Source organism: Hemiscyllium ocellatum, chromosome 12 (genome assembly GCF_020745735.1).
Source record: "Hemiscyllium ocellatum isolate sHemOce1 chromosome 12, sHemOce1.pat.X.cur, whole genome shotgun sequence".
Lineage (NCBI taxonomy): Eukaryota > Metazoa > Chordata > Chondrichthyes > Orectolobiformes > Hemiscylliidae > Hemiscyllium > Hemiscyllium ocellatum.
The window spans coordinates 53,345,112-53,358,127 of NC_083412.1; the positions used below are offsets into that span (position 1 = coordinate 53,345,112).

The following is a 13,016-nucleotide window of genomic DNA, read 5'->3' on the forward strand; positions in this document are numbered from 1 at the left end:
AAGTGTGATTTATGATACTACAGCTTATAATCACTTGTGCCAGGCCTTATGTCTACTTACTTTCTGCAAGAATTCTCTCAAGTGTCAATTGCTCTAGTTATTTACTTGAGAAGACTATGACTTTTTTATGTCTAGAGCTGAAAATGTGTTGCTGGTTAAAGCACAGCAGGTCAGGCAGCTTCCAAGGAACAGGAAATTCGACGTTTCGGGCCAGAGCCCTTCATCATTCCTGATGATGAAGGGCTCTGGCCCAAAACGTCGAATTTCCTGTTCCTTGGATGCTGCCTGACCTGTTGTGCTTTAACCAGCAACACATTTTCAGCTCTGATCTCCAGCATCTGCAGGCCTCACTTTTTACTCGACTTTTTTATGTTTAGTCCTGACAAGATATTTATCCTTAACCCAGCTGTTCTCCAGTGGAATTTGAATTTACCTGATGTGAATGCCTCAATTACTTTCAATACTTGCCAGTTATTCAGTTGATTTACTTCCCTCCCCCCCAATTCTCTATTGAGACCACTGGGTTTTTCCATTAATTTCAAACTAGGCAATCTTCAAGCTTTTGTTCCCTCTCAAAATTCAAACTGAGATTAAGCATCATCTGTATTTTATGTGGTAAATGAAGTTTGAATTTTTGAGTTCTCTGTATGGCACAGGTCAATCTTGCTGTCATTTTGGCTGTCTGAGCTGCAAGTCATATAAGGTCCAAACTCTGGCAAACACACTAAGCAAACAGCCAGATAAAATAAATAGCTCCCTATGTTCCATCTACCTCCAGCATGTTCTGTGTTGTCCTCAATTACCATTATTTTTTGATCTGATCAAGTTAATGAGCTTTATAACCTTCCAGTGTTTGCATAAAACTCTTGCACTATATTTTGGTGTGTTTCCTTAAACATAAACATTTTCTAGACTACCATTGCTGCATGTATTGGAGAGATGACATCTCTGGTTGTTCTTCAAAATAAATTTACATAGAACATAGAAAAATACAGCGCAGTACAGGTCCTTTGGCCCTCGATGTTGTGCTGATCCAAGCCCACCTAACCTACACTATCCCACTATCCTCCATATGCCTATCCAATGCCCGTTTAAATGCCCATAAAGAGGGAGAGTCCACCACTGCTACTGGCAGGGCATTCCATGAACTCACGACTCGCTGAGTAAAGAATCTACCCCTAACATCTGTCCTATACCTACTACCCCTTAATTTAAAGCTATGCCCCCTCGTTATAGATGACTCCATACGTGGAAAAAGGTTCTCATTGTCAACCCTATCTAAACCCCTAATAATCTTGTACACCTCTATCAAGTCACCCCTAAATCTTATTTTCTCCAATGAAAACAGCCCCAAGTGCCTCAGCCTTTCCTCATACGATCTTCCCACCATACCAGGCAACATCCTGGTAAACCTCTGCACCCGTTCCAGTGCCTCCACATCCTGCCCATAGTATGGCAACCAACACTGTCCACAATACTCCAGATGCGGCCGCACCAGAGTCTTATACAACTGCAACATGACCTCAGGATTCCGGAACTCAATTCCTCTACCAATAAAAGCCAGTACGCCATATGCCACCTTCACAGCACTATTTACCTGGGTGGCAACTTTCAGAGATCTGTGTACATGGACACCAAGATCCCTCTGCTCATCCACACTACCAAGTATCAGACCATTAGCCCAGTTGTTACTCTTACCAAAGTGAATCACTTTACACTTAGCTACATTGAACTCCATTTGCCATCTTTCTGCCCAGCTCTGCAGCTTATCTATATCACGCTGTAACCTGCCACATCCTTCCTCACTGTCAACAACTCCACCGACTTTCGTATCATCTGCAAACATGCTCACCCAACCTTCTAGCCCCTCCTCCAGGTTATTTATAAAAATGACAAACAGCAATGGTCCCAAAACGGATCCTTGCGGAACACCACTGGTAACTGCACTCCAAGATGAACCTTTACCATCAATTGTTTTCTTCCAGCCAGCCAATTCCTAATCCAAACCTCCAACCCACCTTCAATGCCATACCTCCGTATTTTTTGCAGTAGCCTACCATGGGGAACCTTATCAAACGCCTTACTAAAATCCATATACAGCACATCTACCACTTTACCCTCGTCCACCTCCTTAGTCACCTTCTCAAAGAATTCAATAAGGTTTGTGAGGCACGACCTGCCCTTCACAAAACCATGCCTACTATCCTTGATCACATTATTCCTATCCAGATGTTCATAAATCCTATCCCTTACAATTCTCTCTAAGACTTTGCCCACAACAGAAGTGAGACTCAACAGCCTATAGTTACTAGGGTTATCCCTACTCCCCTTCTTGAACAAGGGAACCACATTTGCTGTCCTCCAGTCTTCTGGCACTATTCCTGTAGACAACGAGGACATAAAAAATCAAGGCCAATGGCTCTGCAATCTCCTCCCTTGCTTCCCAGAGAATCCTAGGATAAATGCCATCAGGCCCAGGAGACTTATCTATTTTCACCCTTTCCAGAATTTCCAACACCTCTTCCCTACATACCTCAAAGCCATCCATTCTAATTAATTGTGACTCAATATTCACATCGGCCACAATGTCCTGTTCCTGAGTGAATACTGACGAAAAGTATTCATTCATTGTCTCCCCAATCTCTTCAGCCTCCACGTGCAACTTCCCACTACTATCCTTGGCTGGACCTATTCCTACCCTAGTCATTCTTTTATTCCTGACATACCTATAGAAAGCCTTTGGGTTTTCCCTAATCCTAGGGAAGGACTTTTCATGTCCCCTCCTTGCTGCTCTTAGCTCTCTCTTTAGATCTTTCCTGGCTACCTTAACTCTCAGTCGCCCCAATTGAACCATCAAGCCTCATCTTTACATAGGCTGCCCTCTTCCCTTTAACAAGGGATTCCAATTCCTTATTAAACCACGGCTCCCTCACACAACCCTTTCCTCCCTGCCTGACAGGTACATAATTATCAAGGACACTCAATAGTTGCTCCTTGAACAAGCTCCACATATCAATTGTGCCCTTCATTTGAAGCCTACTTTTCCAAGCCACGCATCCTAAGTCATGCCTCACTGCATCATAATTTCCCTGCCCCCAGCTATAACTCTTGCCCTGCAGTGCACACTTATCTCTCTCCATCACTAGAGTAAAAGTCACCGAATTGTGGTCACTGTCCCTAAAGTGCTCACCTACCTCCAATTCTAACACCTGGCCTCACCTCTTGTTGGCCTGTCTACATATTGTGTCAGGAAACCCTACTGCACACATTGGACAAACACCGACCCATCTAACGTACTCGAGCTATAGCTTTTCCAGTCAATATCTGGAAAGTTAAAGTCCCCTATAACAACCATCCCGTTACTTTCACTCTTCTCCTGAATCATCCTCGCAATCCTTTCTTCTACGTCTCTAGGACTATTAGGAGGCCTGTAGAAAACTCCTAACAGGGTGACTTCACCTTTCCTATGTCTAACCTCAGCCCAAACTACCTGAGATGGCGAGTGTTCATCCATTGTCCTTTCCACCACTGTAATAGTATCCTTGACAAGCAGTGTCACACCTCCTCTTCTTTTACCCCCACCTCTGACCCTACTAAAACATTTAAACCCTGGAACCTGCAACAGCCAATCCTGTCCCTGTTCTACCCATGTCTCCGTAATAGCCACAACATCGAACTCCCAGGTACCAACTCATGCTGCAAGTTCACCTACCTTATTTCGTATACTTTTCGCATTGAAGTATACACACTTCAAGCCACCTTCCTGTTTACAGGCACCCTCCTTCGAGATTGATGCCATGTTCTTAACCTCCTACACTCCGGGTCATGCATCCTAAAGCTACAGTCTAGGTTCCCATGCCCCTGCAGAGTTAGTTTAAACCACCCCCCCCAAAAAAAAGCACTAGCAACCCCCCCCCCCCCCGGCCAGGAAACTGGTGCCCCTCAGGTTCAGGTGTAGACCATCCTGTTTATAGAGGTCCCGCCTTCCCCAGAAAGAACCCCAGTTATCCAGATACCGGAATCCCTCCCTCCTGCACCATCCCTGTAGCCACACATTTAACTGTTCTCTCTCCCTGTTCCTCGACTCTCTATCAAGTGGCACGGGTAACAAACCAGAGACAACAACTCTGTTTGTTCTAACTCTGAGCTTCCAACCTAGCTCCCTGAAAGCCTGTCTAACATCCTCATCCCTCTTCCTACCTATGTCGTTGGTGCCAATGTGGACCACGACTTCAGGCTGCTCCCCCTCCCCATTAAGGACCCAGAAAATACGATCAGAGACGTCACGTACCCTTGCACCTGGGAGGCAACATACCAATCGTGAGTCTCTAAATTTGTATTATAATTTTTTTGTTCGAACTTCATTGAACAAACAAAGGTCAGCTTTTAAATGGGTTTTTTTGAGCTATTTTGGCCTTCTCTAATTAAACCAGTTTAATTATATTACTGTAATAACTTGACAGAGCTAAAATTTGTCTCCAAAATATCAACCTCAACTGTGTTAGATATTCACAACATGCCTTGTAACACAGTCACTTAGCATGCTGGCATCATCTTGTATAATAAAGCAAAAGAACTGTGGATGGCAGAATATAAACACAAAAAAAGCAAAAGTTGTTAGAAACCCTACAGTTCTGGCTGCATCAGTGGAAAGAGTTAACATTTGAGTCCAGTTTTGAAGAATGGTCCATTGGCTTTCTCGAGCAACTTCTGTTTTGACTTTTTGTAGCCTCTTCTTTCTGCCGTCCCTTTGGGCTTGATTTCCATCCAGTGTTATAATCAAATGTGGATTTTTCTCACTGTTTCTTGTATCTAGTGTAAAGCTATGTGGCTTTTCAGAGGTCATTTTGGGTAAAAATATCAATTAAATACTTAGATTTTTAATTCCCTGAAAATTGTTTTGTTGATTTCAGTGGCTTTCACCAGGTCCAAACCTAATTTAAAAATTCACAATATGGAAGTTAAAAGCATAGTTCAACTCTGGAATTTTCTTCCTTGGAAACCTGTGGAGGTTGGATAATTGAATTCATTCAAATTTGCTCTCCTATTTTTAATCGTAAAAGGAGTTGAGGGTATGGAGCGCAGACAGGAATGTGGAGTTGAGACCCCATTTTGATCAGAGCTGAAAATGTGTCGCTGAAAAAGCGCAGCAGGTTAGGCAGCATCCAGGGAACAGGAGATTCGATGTTTCGGGCATAAGCCCTTCTTCAGGAATGAGGAAAGTGAGTCCAGCAGGCTAAGATAAAAGGTAGGGAGGAGGGACTTGGGGGAGGGGCAATGGAGATGTGATAGGTGGAAGGAGGTCAAGGTGAGGGTGGTAAGCCGGAGTGGGGTGGGGGCGGAGAGGTCAGGAAGAAGACTGCAGATTAGGAAGGCGGTCTTCTTCCTGACCTCTCCGCCCCCACCCCACTCCGGCTTACCACCCTCACCTTGACCTCCTTCCACCTATCACATCTCCATTGCCCCTCCTCCCTACCTTTTATCTTAGCCTGCTGGACTCACTTTCCTCATTCCTGAAGAAGGGCTTATGCCCGAAACATCGAATCTCCTGTTCCCTGGATGCTGCCTGACCTGCTGTGCTTTTTCAGCAACACATTTTCAGCTCTGATCTCCAGCATCTGCAGACCTCACTTCCACCCCATTTTGGTCAGCCATGATCTTAGCAAATGATAGATCAGAATTGAAAGGTCTACTCTTGTTCTGAAGTTGAAATGACTCTTAATTTCTGCCTTTGTCTGACTCATGGCTATGGAAGTAAACACCTTAACCAATAAAAATTTTGATCACCTATAATAGTATACACTCATCTTATTTGTGTAGTAGAGAGGAAAAGTTGCAGATTTCAAAATGTAGATTATAAACTTAATGGCTGTCGTTTGATTAAAAATCTTGGTTGACTCGCAATTATTTGCATGCCAGTACTTAAACATACCTGAATGGATAATTATCACTTTTCCAGATCTCTTAGGGAATTGTACGAAAATGAATTGTCCATTGGATTTTAAATTTGTCTTCATTTCTTCAGTGTCAGTAATAGATTATTACGTTGAGACCATTTATGTATTGAAAGTATTGATTTCAATCTTGAGATAGAGGAGGGAAGTGCTCTTTTCAACAGTAATCTATGATAATATGTGCTACTGTGATCCTAGTGATTTCTCCTTCCCTAGTTTTTGTACTACTGCATCTTTTGCTCAAAATGCTTGGATGACTTGAAAATCAAATTGCATCAGCACACAGCCTTAAATAGTTTGAAGGATGATGCAAGTGTTTCTGTTGTCTCCTGCAAACTATAACCGTTCAGCTCTGAATGCAAACATCTTATTTAATTGAAGACTGATAGGAATATTTGTCTGTGAAGTAAGAGCTGGGCTGAGCAGCTTAATAGTTAAGTGGATCAGGAGTAATGTAGTAAGTTAAAAGTTGTCATGAGCTGAGAGAAGAACCTTAGCCATTGAGAGTGGCAAATGGTTTGCATTGCATTATTAACAATCTGTGCCACAAGTGTTTCATTTGTTAGTGTGAAACTTTAAGTTGAGTCAGTTAGCTTTTTGTGAAATGCATTGCTACAGAATACTTGATTATACAATTGATGTTCATTCTTTTCTTTTAAGAGGTGTATTATAAATAATACTCATCGCCTCATAGAACTGTGTGTAGCCAAGCTGTCCCAAGACTGGTTTCCACTTCTTGAACTTCTTGCTATGGCCTTAAATCCTCACTGCAAATTTCATATCTACAATGGTACACGCCCATCTGAGACTGTTCCTGCAGGAGTCCAACTAGCTGAAGATGAACTCTTTGCTCGACCGCCTGATCCACGTTCACCAAAGGTTTGGCAATTCTGCCTTTTTTTGTTTAATGAAAGTTCACTATTGTAAGTTAATGAGCGTTTGTTGCAGTTCATTTCTAATAAATATGACAAGAACTTTCTACATTGGGGAGCTGTAAAGTTGGATTAAATTGTGTCTAGAAGTGGCAAATCTTGATAAATTAGTAACATTAGTAGACTTTTGAAAGTGGTACTTTTTACTGCTTGACAGTATGTGAATGTCAAACATGGAAATTAGTGATGTCAGGGAGCTGCAAGTTAAATGAGCTCCTGTCCACTTTAGTCTACATCTGTTAAACAGATTTTGACCATAAGACCAGAAGACACAGGAGTGGAAGTAAGGCTATTTGGCCCATTGAGACCACTCTGCCATTCAATCATGATTGATGGGCATTTCAACTCCAATTACCATCATTCTCCCTGTAGCCCTTAATTCCTTGTGACATCAAGAATTTATCAATCTCTGCCTTGAAGACATTTAGCGTCCCGGCCTCCACTGCACTCTGCTGCAATGAATTCCACAGGCCCACCACACTCTGGCTGAAGAAATGTCTCTGCATTTCTGTTCTGAATTGACCCCCTCTAATTCTCAGGCTGTGTCCATGGGTCCTAGTCTCCTCACCTAATGGAAACACTTTCGTAGCATCCACCCTTTCCAAGCCATGCATTATCTTGTAAGTTTCTATTAAATCTCCCCTTAATCTTCTAAACTGCAATGAATACAATCCCAGGATCCTCAGCCTTTCCTCATATGTTAGACCTACCATTCCAGGGATCATCCGTGTGAATCTCTGCTGGACACGCTCCAGTGCCACTATGTCTTTCCTGAGGTGTGGGGATCAAAACTGGATACAGTATTCCAAATGGGGCCTAACCAGAGCTTTATAAAGTCTCAGTAGCACAACGGTGCTTTTATATTCCAACCCTCTTGAGATAAATGACAACATTGCATTCGTTTTCTTAATCACGGACTCAACCTGCATGTTTACCTTTAGAGAATCCTTGACCAGCACTCCCAGATCCCTTTGTACTTTGGCTTTACGAATTTTCTCACCGTTCAGAAAGTAGTCTACGCTTTTATTCTTTTTTCCAAAGTGCAAGACCTCGCATTTGCTCAGGATGAATCCCATCAGCCATTTCCTGGACCACTCTCCCAAACTGTCTAGGTCCTTCTGCAGCCTCCCCACTTCCTCAGTACTACCTGCCTGTCCACTTCACTTCGTATCATCAGCAAACTTCGCTAGAATGCCCCCAGTCCCCTCATCTAGATCATTAATATATAATGTGAATAGCTGCAGCCTCAACACTGAACCCTGCGGGACACCGCTTGTCACTGGCTGCCATTCTGATGAAGAACCTTTTATCCCAACTCTCTGCCTTCTGTCAGACAGCCAATCCTCAATCCATCCCAGTAACTCACCTCGAACACCATGGGCCTTCACCTTGCTCAGCAGCCTCCCATATGGCACCTTATCAAAGGCCTTTTGGAAGTCTAGATAGACCACATCCAGTGGGTTTCCCTGATCTAACCTACTTGTCACCTCTTCAAAAGAATTCCAACAGGTTTGTCAGACACGACCTCCCCTTACTAAATCCATGTTGACTTGTTCTAATCAGACTCTGCTCTTCCAAGTATTTAGAAACCTCATTCTTAATGATGGATTCTAGAATTTTACCAACAACTGTGGTTAGGATAATTGGCCTATAATTTTCCATCTTTTGTCTTGATCTTTTCTTGAACAAGTGGGTTACAACAGCGATCTTCCGATCATCCGGGACTTTCCCTGACTCCAGTGACTTTTGAAAGATCTCAACCAACACCTCCGCTATTTCCTCAGCCACCTCTCTCAGAACTCTAGGATGTATCCCATCGGGGCCAGGAAATTTATCAATTTTAAGACCTTTTAGCTTTTCTAGCACTTTCTCTTTTGTAATGGCAACCATACTCAACTCAGCCCCCTGACTCCCTTTAATTGTTGGGATGTTACTCATGTCTTCCACTGTGAAGACTGACGCAAAGTACTTGTTAACTTCTCCTGCTATTTCCCTATCTCCCATCACTAGGCTTCCAGCATCAGTTTGAAGTGACCCATTGTCCACTTTTGCCTGTCGCTTGTTTCTTATGTATTGAAAGAAACGTCTACTATCATTTCTAATTACTGGCTAGCCTACCTTCATATTTGATCCTCTCCTTCCTTATTTCTCTTTGGAAGACTACAAAAACAAACAGAGGATAACAATCTTCTGATTTCCCAGTGCTCTTGGCCACTTTATAGGATCTCTCTTTTTCTTTAATATATTTCCTGACTTCCTTTGTCAGCCATGGCTGTCTAATCTCTCCCCGGAAAATCTATCTTTTCTTGGGATGAACCTCTGTACAGTGTCCTCAATTATACCCACAAACTCCTGCCATTTTTGCTCTACTGTCTTCCCCGCTAGGCTCTGCTTCCAGTCTATTTTTGTCAGTTCCTCTCTCATGCCCTCATAATTACCTTTTATTTAACTGTAACACCATTACATCCGGTTTTGACTACAGAGAAAGGCATGGAGACTAAGGAACTTGGGGAGATAAATATTCATGTCTTGAAAACAGCCCACATTACAGAGAAGGTGCTGGAGATTTTATTTAAGAAAGTGAATAAATCTCTGGGACTTGATCAGTTATATCCCAGGATGTTGTGGGAAGTCAAGGAAGAAATTGTAGGGCCCCAAGCAGAGATATTTATATCATTTACAATGATGGGTGAAGTGCCAGAGGACTGGAAGGTGGCTTATGTTTTGTATTTTTTAAGAAAGGGTGTAAGGAGAAGCCTGGGAACTATAGACAAATCTATCTGATATTAGGGATGGTGAGTTTTCAGAGGGGGTTCTGACAGATAGGATTTACATGCGTTTGGAGAGGCAAGGACTGGTAAGGGATAGTCACCATGGCTTTGTGTTTGGAAAATCATGTCTCTCAAACTTGATTGAATTTCTTGAGGACGTGACCAAAAACTTAGATGAGAGCAGAGTGGTAGATGTTGTCTATGTGGACTATAAGAAAGCCTTTGACAAGATTCCATGTGGTAGACTAGTTAATAAAGTAAGATCATATGGGATTTGGGGACAGCTTGCCAATTGGATACAAAATTGGCTGGACTGTCTGGGACAGGGTCATGGTGGTTGGTTTTTCAGACTGGAGGCCTGAAATTAGCAGTGATCCACTGGGTTCAGTATTGGGTCCACTTATGTCATGTATATAAACGATTTGGATGAAAAATGTGGAGGCATCGTTAATAAGGTTGTGGATGGCACCAAAATTGGATAAATGTGAGGCATTGCATTTTGGTAAAATGAATAAGGGCAGTACTTGCAGTTTAATCATGGGCCCTGTGGTAGTAATGGGAAGAGAGACCCAGGGGTTCAGGCACACAGTTCATTGAATGCTGTGTTCCAGGTAGGGTGGTTAAAAACGTGTTTGGCACACTTAACTCAAAAAGGTCTGAGCAATGAAGTCATGGGAGTTGTGACATGTTAAGGTTGTACAGGATGTTCGTGAGGCCCCTTTTGGAGTACAGTGCATAGTTCTGGTTGCCCTGTTATATGAAGGATATTATTTAATTTGAGAGGGTTCAGAAAAGATTTACCAGAGTATTGCCAGGACTGGAGGGTTTGAGTTATAGGCTGGGATGACTTTCAGTGGAACGTTAGGAAGTTGAGGGGTGTCCTTCTAGAACTTTATAAAGTCATGAGTGGTATAGATAAGGTGAATAGCAAAGGTCTTTTCTCGAGAGTGGGAGTTCAAAAATAGCGCGCACAGGTTTATGGTCAGAGGAGAAAGATTTAAAAGGGACCTGACGGGCAGCTGTTCAGAGGGTGGATTGTATGTGGTATGAACTACCAGAGGAACTTGCAGGTACAGTTAGAACATGTGAAAGACATTTGGACTGGTCATGAATAGCAAAGGTTAAGAGGAAAACACAGGCCAATGGGACTAATTTAGTTTGGGAAACTTGGTTGGCGTGGACGAGTTGGATCGAAGAGTTTGTTTCTGTACTGTATACCTCTGACTCTGACTTCTGTGTGCAATATTGATTTGTCCACTTTTAACCTGAGTCTTTGCATTGAAGAAATGAAATTTTATTAATCAAATATCATTTAGGCAATCTGGTTCCCTAGAAATCTTAGCAAGATATCTATTGAATCTCTGGGCCATCCCTGCTCAATTGATTCTGGATTTAATGTCTAGTGGTCATTTCTGAATTAACTTATCAATTGGCACTGCAAGTAGCATTTTAAAATTAGTCTAAATGCATTTGAGTTAGGGAAGAGACAATTCTTCCAGATCTGAATCATGATCTCTTGCAGTTTTGACTAAGGCTGAATTTTTCTGTGGGTGTTTAATTCAAGGCAGTGAAAGCTTAGTTGTTTTTGTACTAAACTAGTCTCCCCATTGAGAATGTTCTACTTCGTGTTCGTAGCTGATAGAGAACAGTTAGCCATACCTCAGAGTGAGGAAAATTACAAAAGATAAAAAACAGAAGTTGTTTATCGTGAGCAAGACTTGTTAAGAAGTGAGCAAGCCAGCAATTCATACTGTGCTAATCAGCAATTCCTCCTGTGATTTTTTTTTATTAATCAGTAAAGGTATCAAGAGTTATGAGGTTAAGGTAGGAAAATGGAATTGAGGATGATCAGATCAGCCATGATCCCCTTGAATGGCAGAGCAGACTTCCTGACCTGAATGGCCTGCTTCTATATCTTCTGTTCTCCAAATGTAGTTTCTGTCTGTAATGATTAATTAGGTCATTCGGGTGTTAGCCCACATCATGACTTGTCCATTTAGATTTTTATGATCTCAAGAATTAGTGGCTTAGGAAAATCATAATTTTGATACTCCCTGGATGCTTTTCAGGGGTTGGAGTACAAGGTTTTCTGAGTAAACTGTGGATCAGGGATTCATCAAAATGGTCATTATGGACAGGGTTTTTCCCTCTTTGATCCTTAAAACAAAGGTGGGATTTTGAGTTTTCATTGTTTTCTTATATTAAAAGGAGTATTTGTATTTATTGAAGAAATATTCCTGCAGCCCAAGTGCTTTCTCTCCAAAGTTGTGTGCAAGGAGAGTTGATAAGTATTGTACTTATGACAGTTGGATTGCATTTGCAGGGCTGTGGGCCATTTAATCTTTTCTTGAATGTTTCTGCAATACTAAAGAATTAATGAATTGGTATGAGTTATTCCATGGTTTCAGAATGCAAGTTACAGAAGGAGTAACTGCGTAATCTCAATTGCCACAAAAGCACTTACCGTAGAGCTTAAATGAGTACAAATAATTTGGATTTTAACTTCTAACTTATCTCTAGGGTTGGCTTGTGGATCTCATCAACAAGTTTGGAACGTTGAATGGATTTCAGATTCTACATGATCGATTTGTCAGTGGTTCAGCGTTAAATGTTCAGATAATTGCAGCACTCATCAAGTAAGCAGACTTCTTAAATGTGTCAATGTACTAATGTGAGAAGAATTGGGGAAGTTTTAGTAGTTTTTGCATATTAAGTAACAATAGGGAATTCTGTATCCATGTAATCAGGCCAAATATTTTGACTTGGATGATTGTTTGAATGATTCCCTTATTTCAAGGGAAGCATATCTTGTTTTTTGATTTTATCAGTATTGTTTACCTAAGTTGGAATTCCAGTATCATAAAAGGAAGCTTTGTAGGCAAAACAATATGCTGTCTGTTTCCATCAAAAAGCTTAAAATGCAACCATAACAACTTTATATTCTGTAAATGGATGTCTGATTTAATTACACAAAACATTTGTGATACTTTGATTGTAATGAGGAATACTAATAACATGGGACTAATACATTGTTTATTATGGAATTTGACATTGCAGTGACAGTTCCCAAGACTGTTTATCTTGATTGTTTTGGATTGTACCAAGTCTAGAAACAGCAAGTGGCTTTTCTGTACAATCATAATAACAGTTCTTTTCTATGCTGTTGTTTCGTTGCAGCTAAATGGATCATTCCTACCCTTATTGGTAAAATGGAGATTTGCTTCCTTTATTGTGGATTTAATGTCCAAATGTTAAAATTGCCACTTATATCAGTTTATCAATGAATGATTACAACTCCTCATGGCTTAAATAAATTATTCCTGTCTTGTATCATGGCTGTCATGAGGAATTTCTGTCCT

General features: G+C 41.5%; 1 protein-coding gene across 2 annotated transcripts in view; it reads left to right on the plus strand.

Annotated features, from left to right (window-relative positions):
- Window positions 1-13,016, plus strand: part of usp9 (ubiquitin specific peptidase 9) — a 275,529-nt gene that overhangs the window by 50,353 nt on the left and 212,160 nt on the right. The window contains exons 6-7 of one of the 2 annotated variants that reach the window (XM_060833551.1): window positions 6,615-6,833; window positions 12,178-12,293. The exons of the other annotated variant lie outside the window; for it this stretch is intronic. Of the exons in view, the coding sequence (XP_060689534.1) occupies window positions 6,615-6,833; window positions 12,178-12,293 (335 nt within the window). The remainder of the gene's footprint in view (window positions 1-6,614; window positions 6,834-12,177; window positions 12,294-13,016) is intronic. 2 annotated transcript variants of the gene reach the window in all.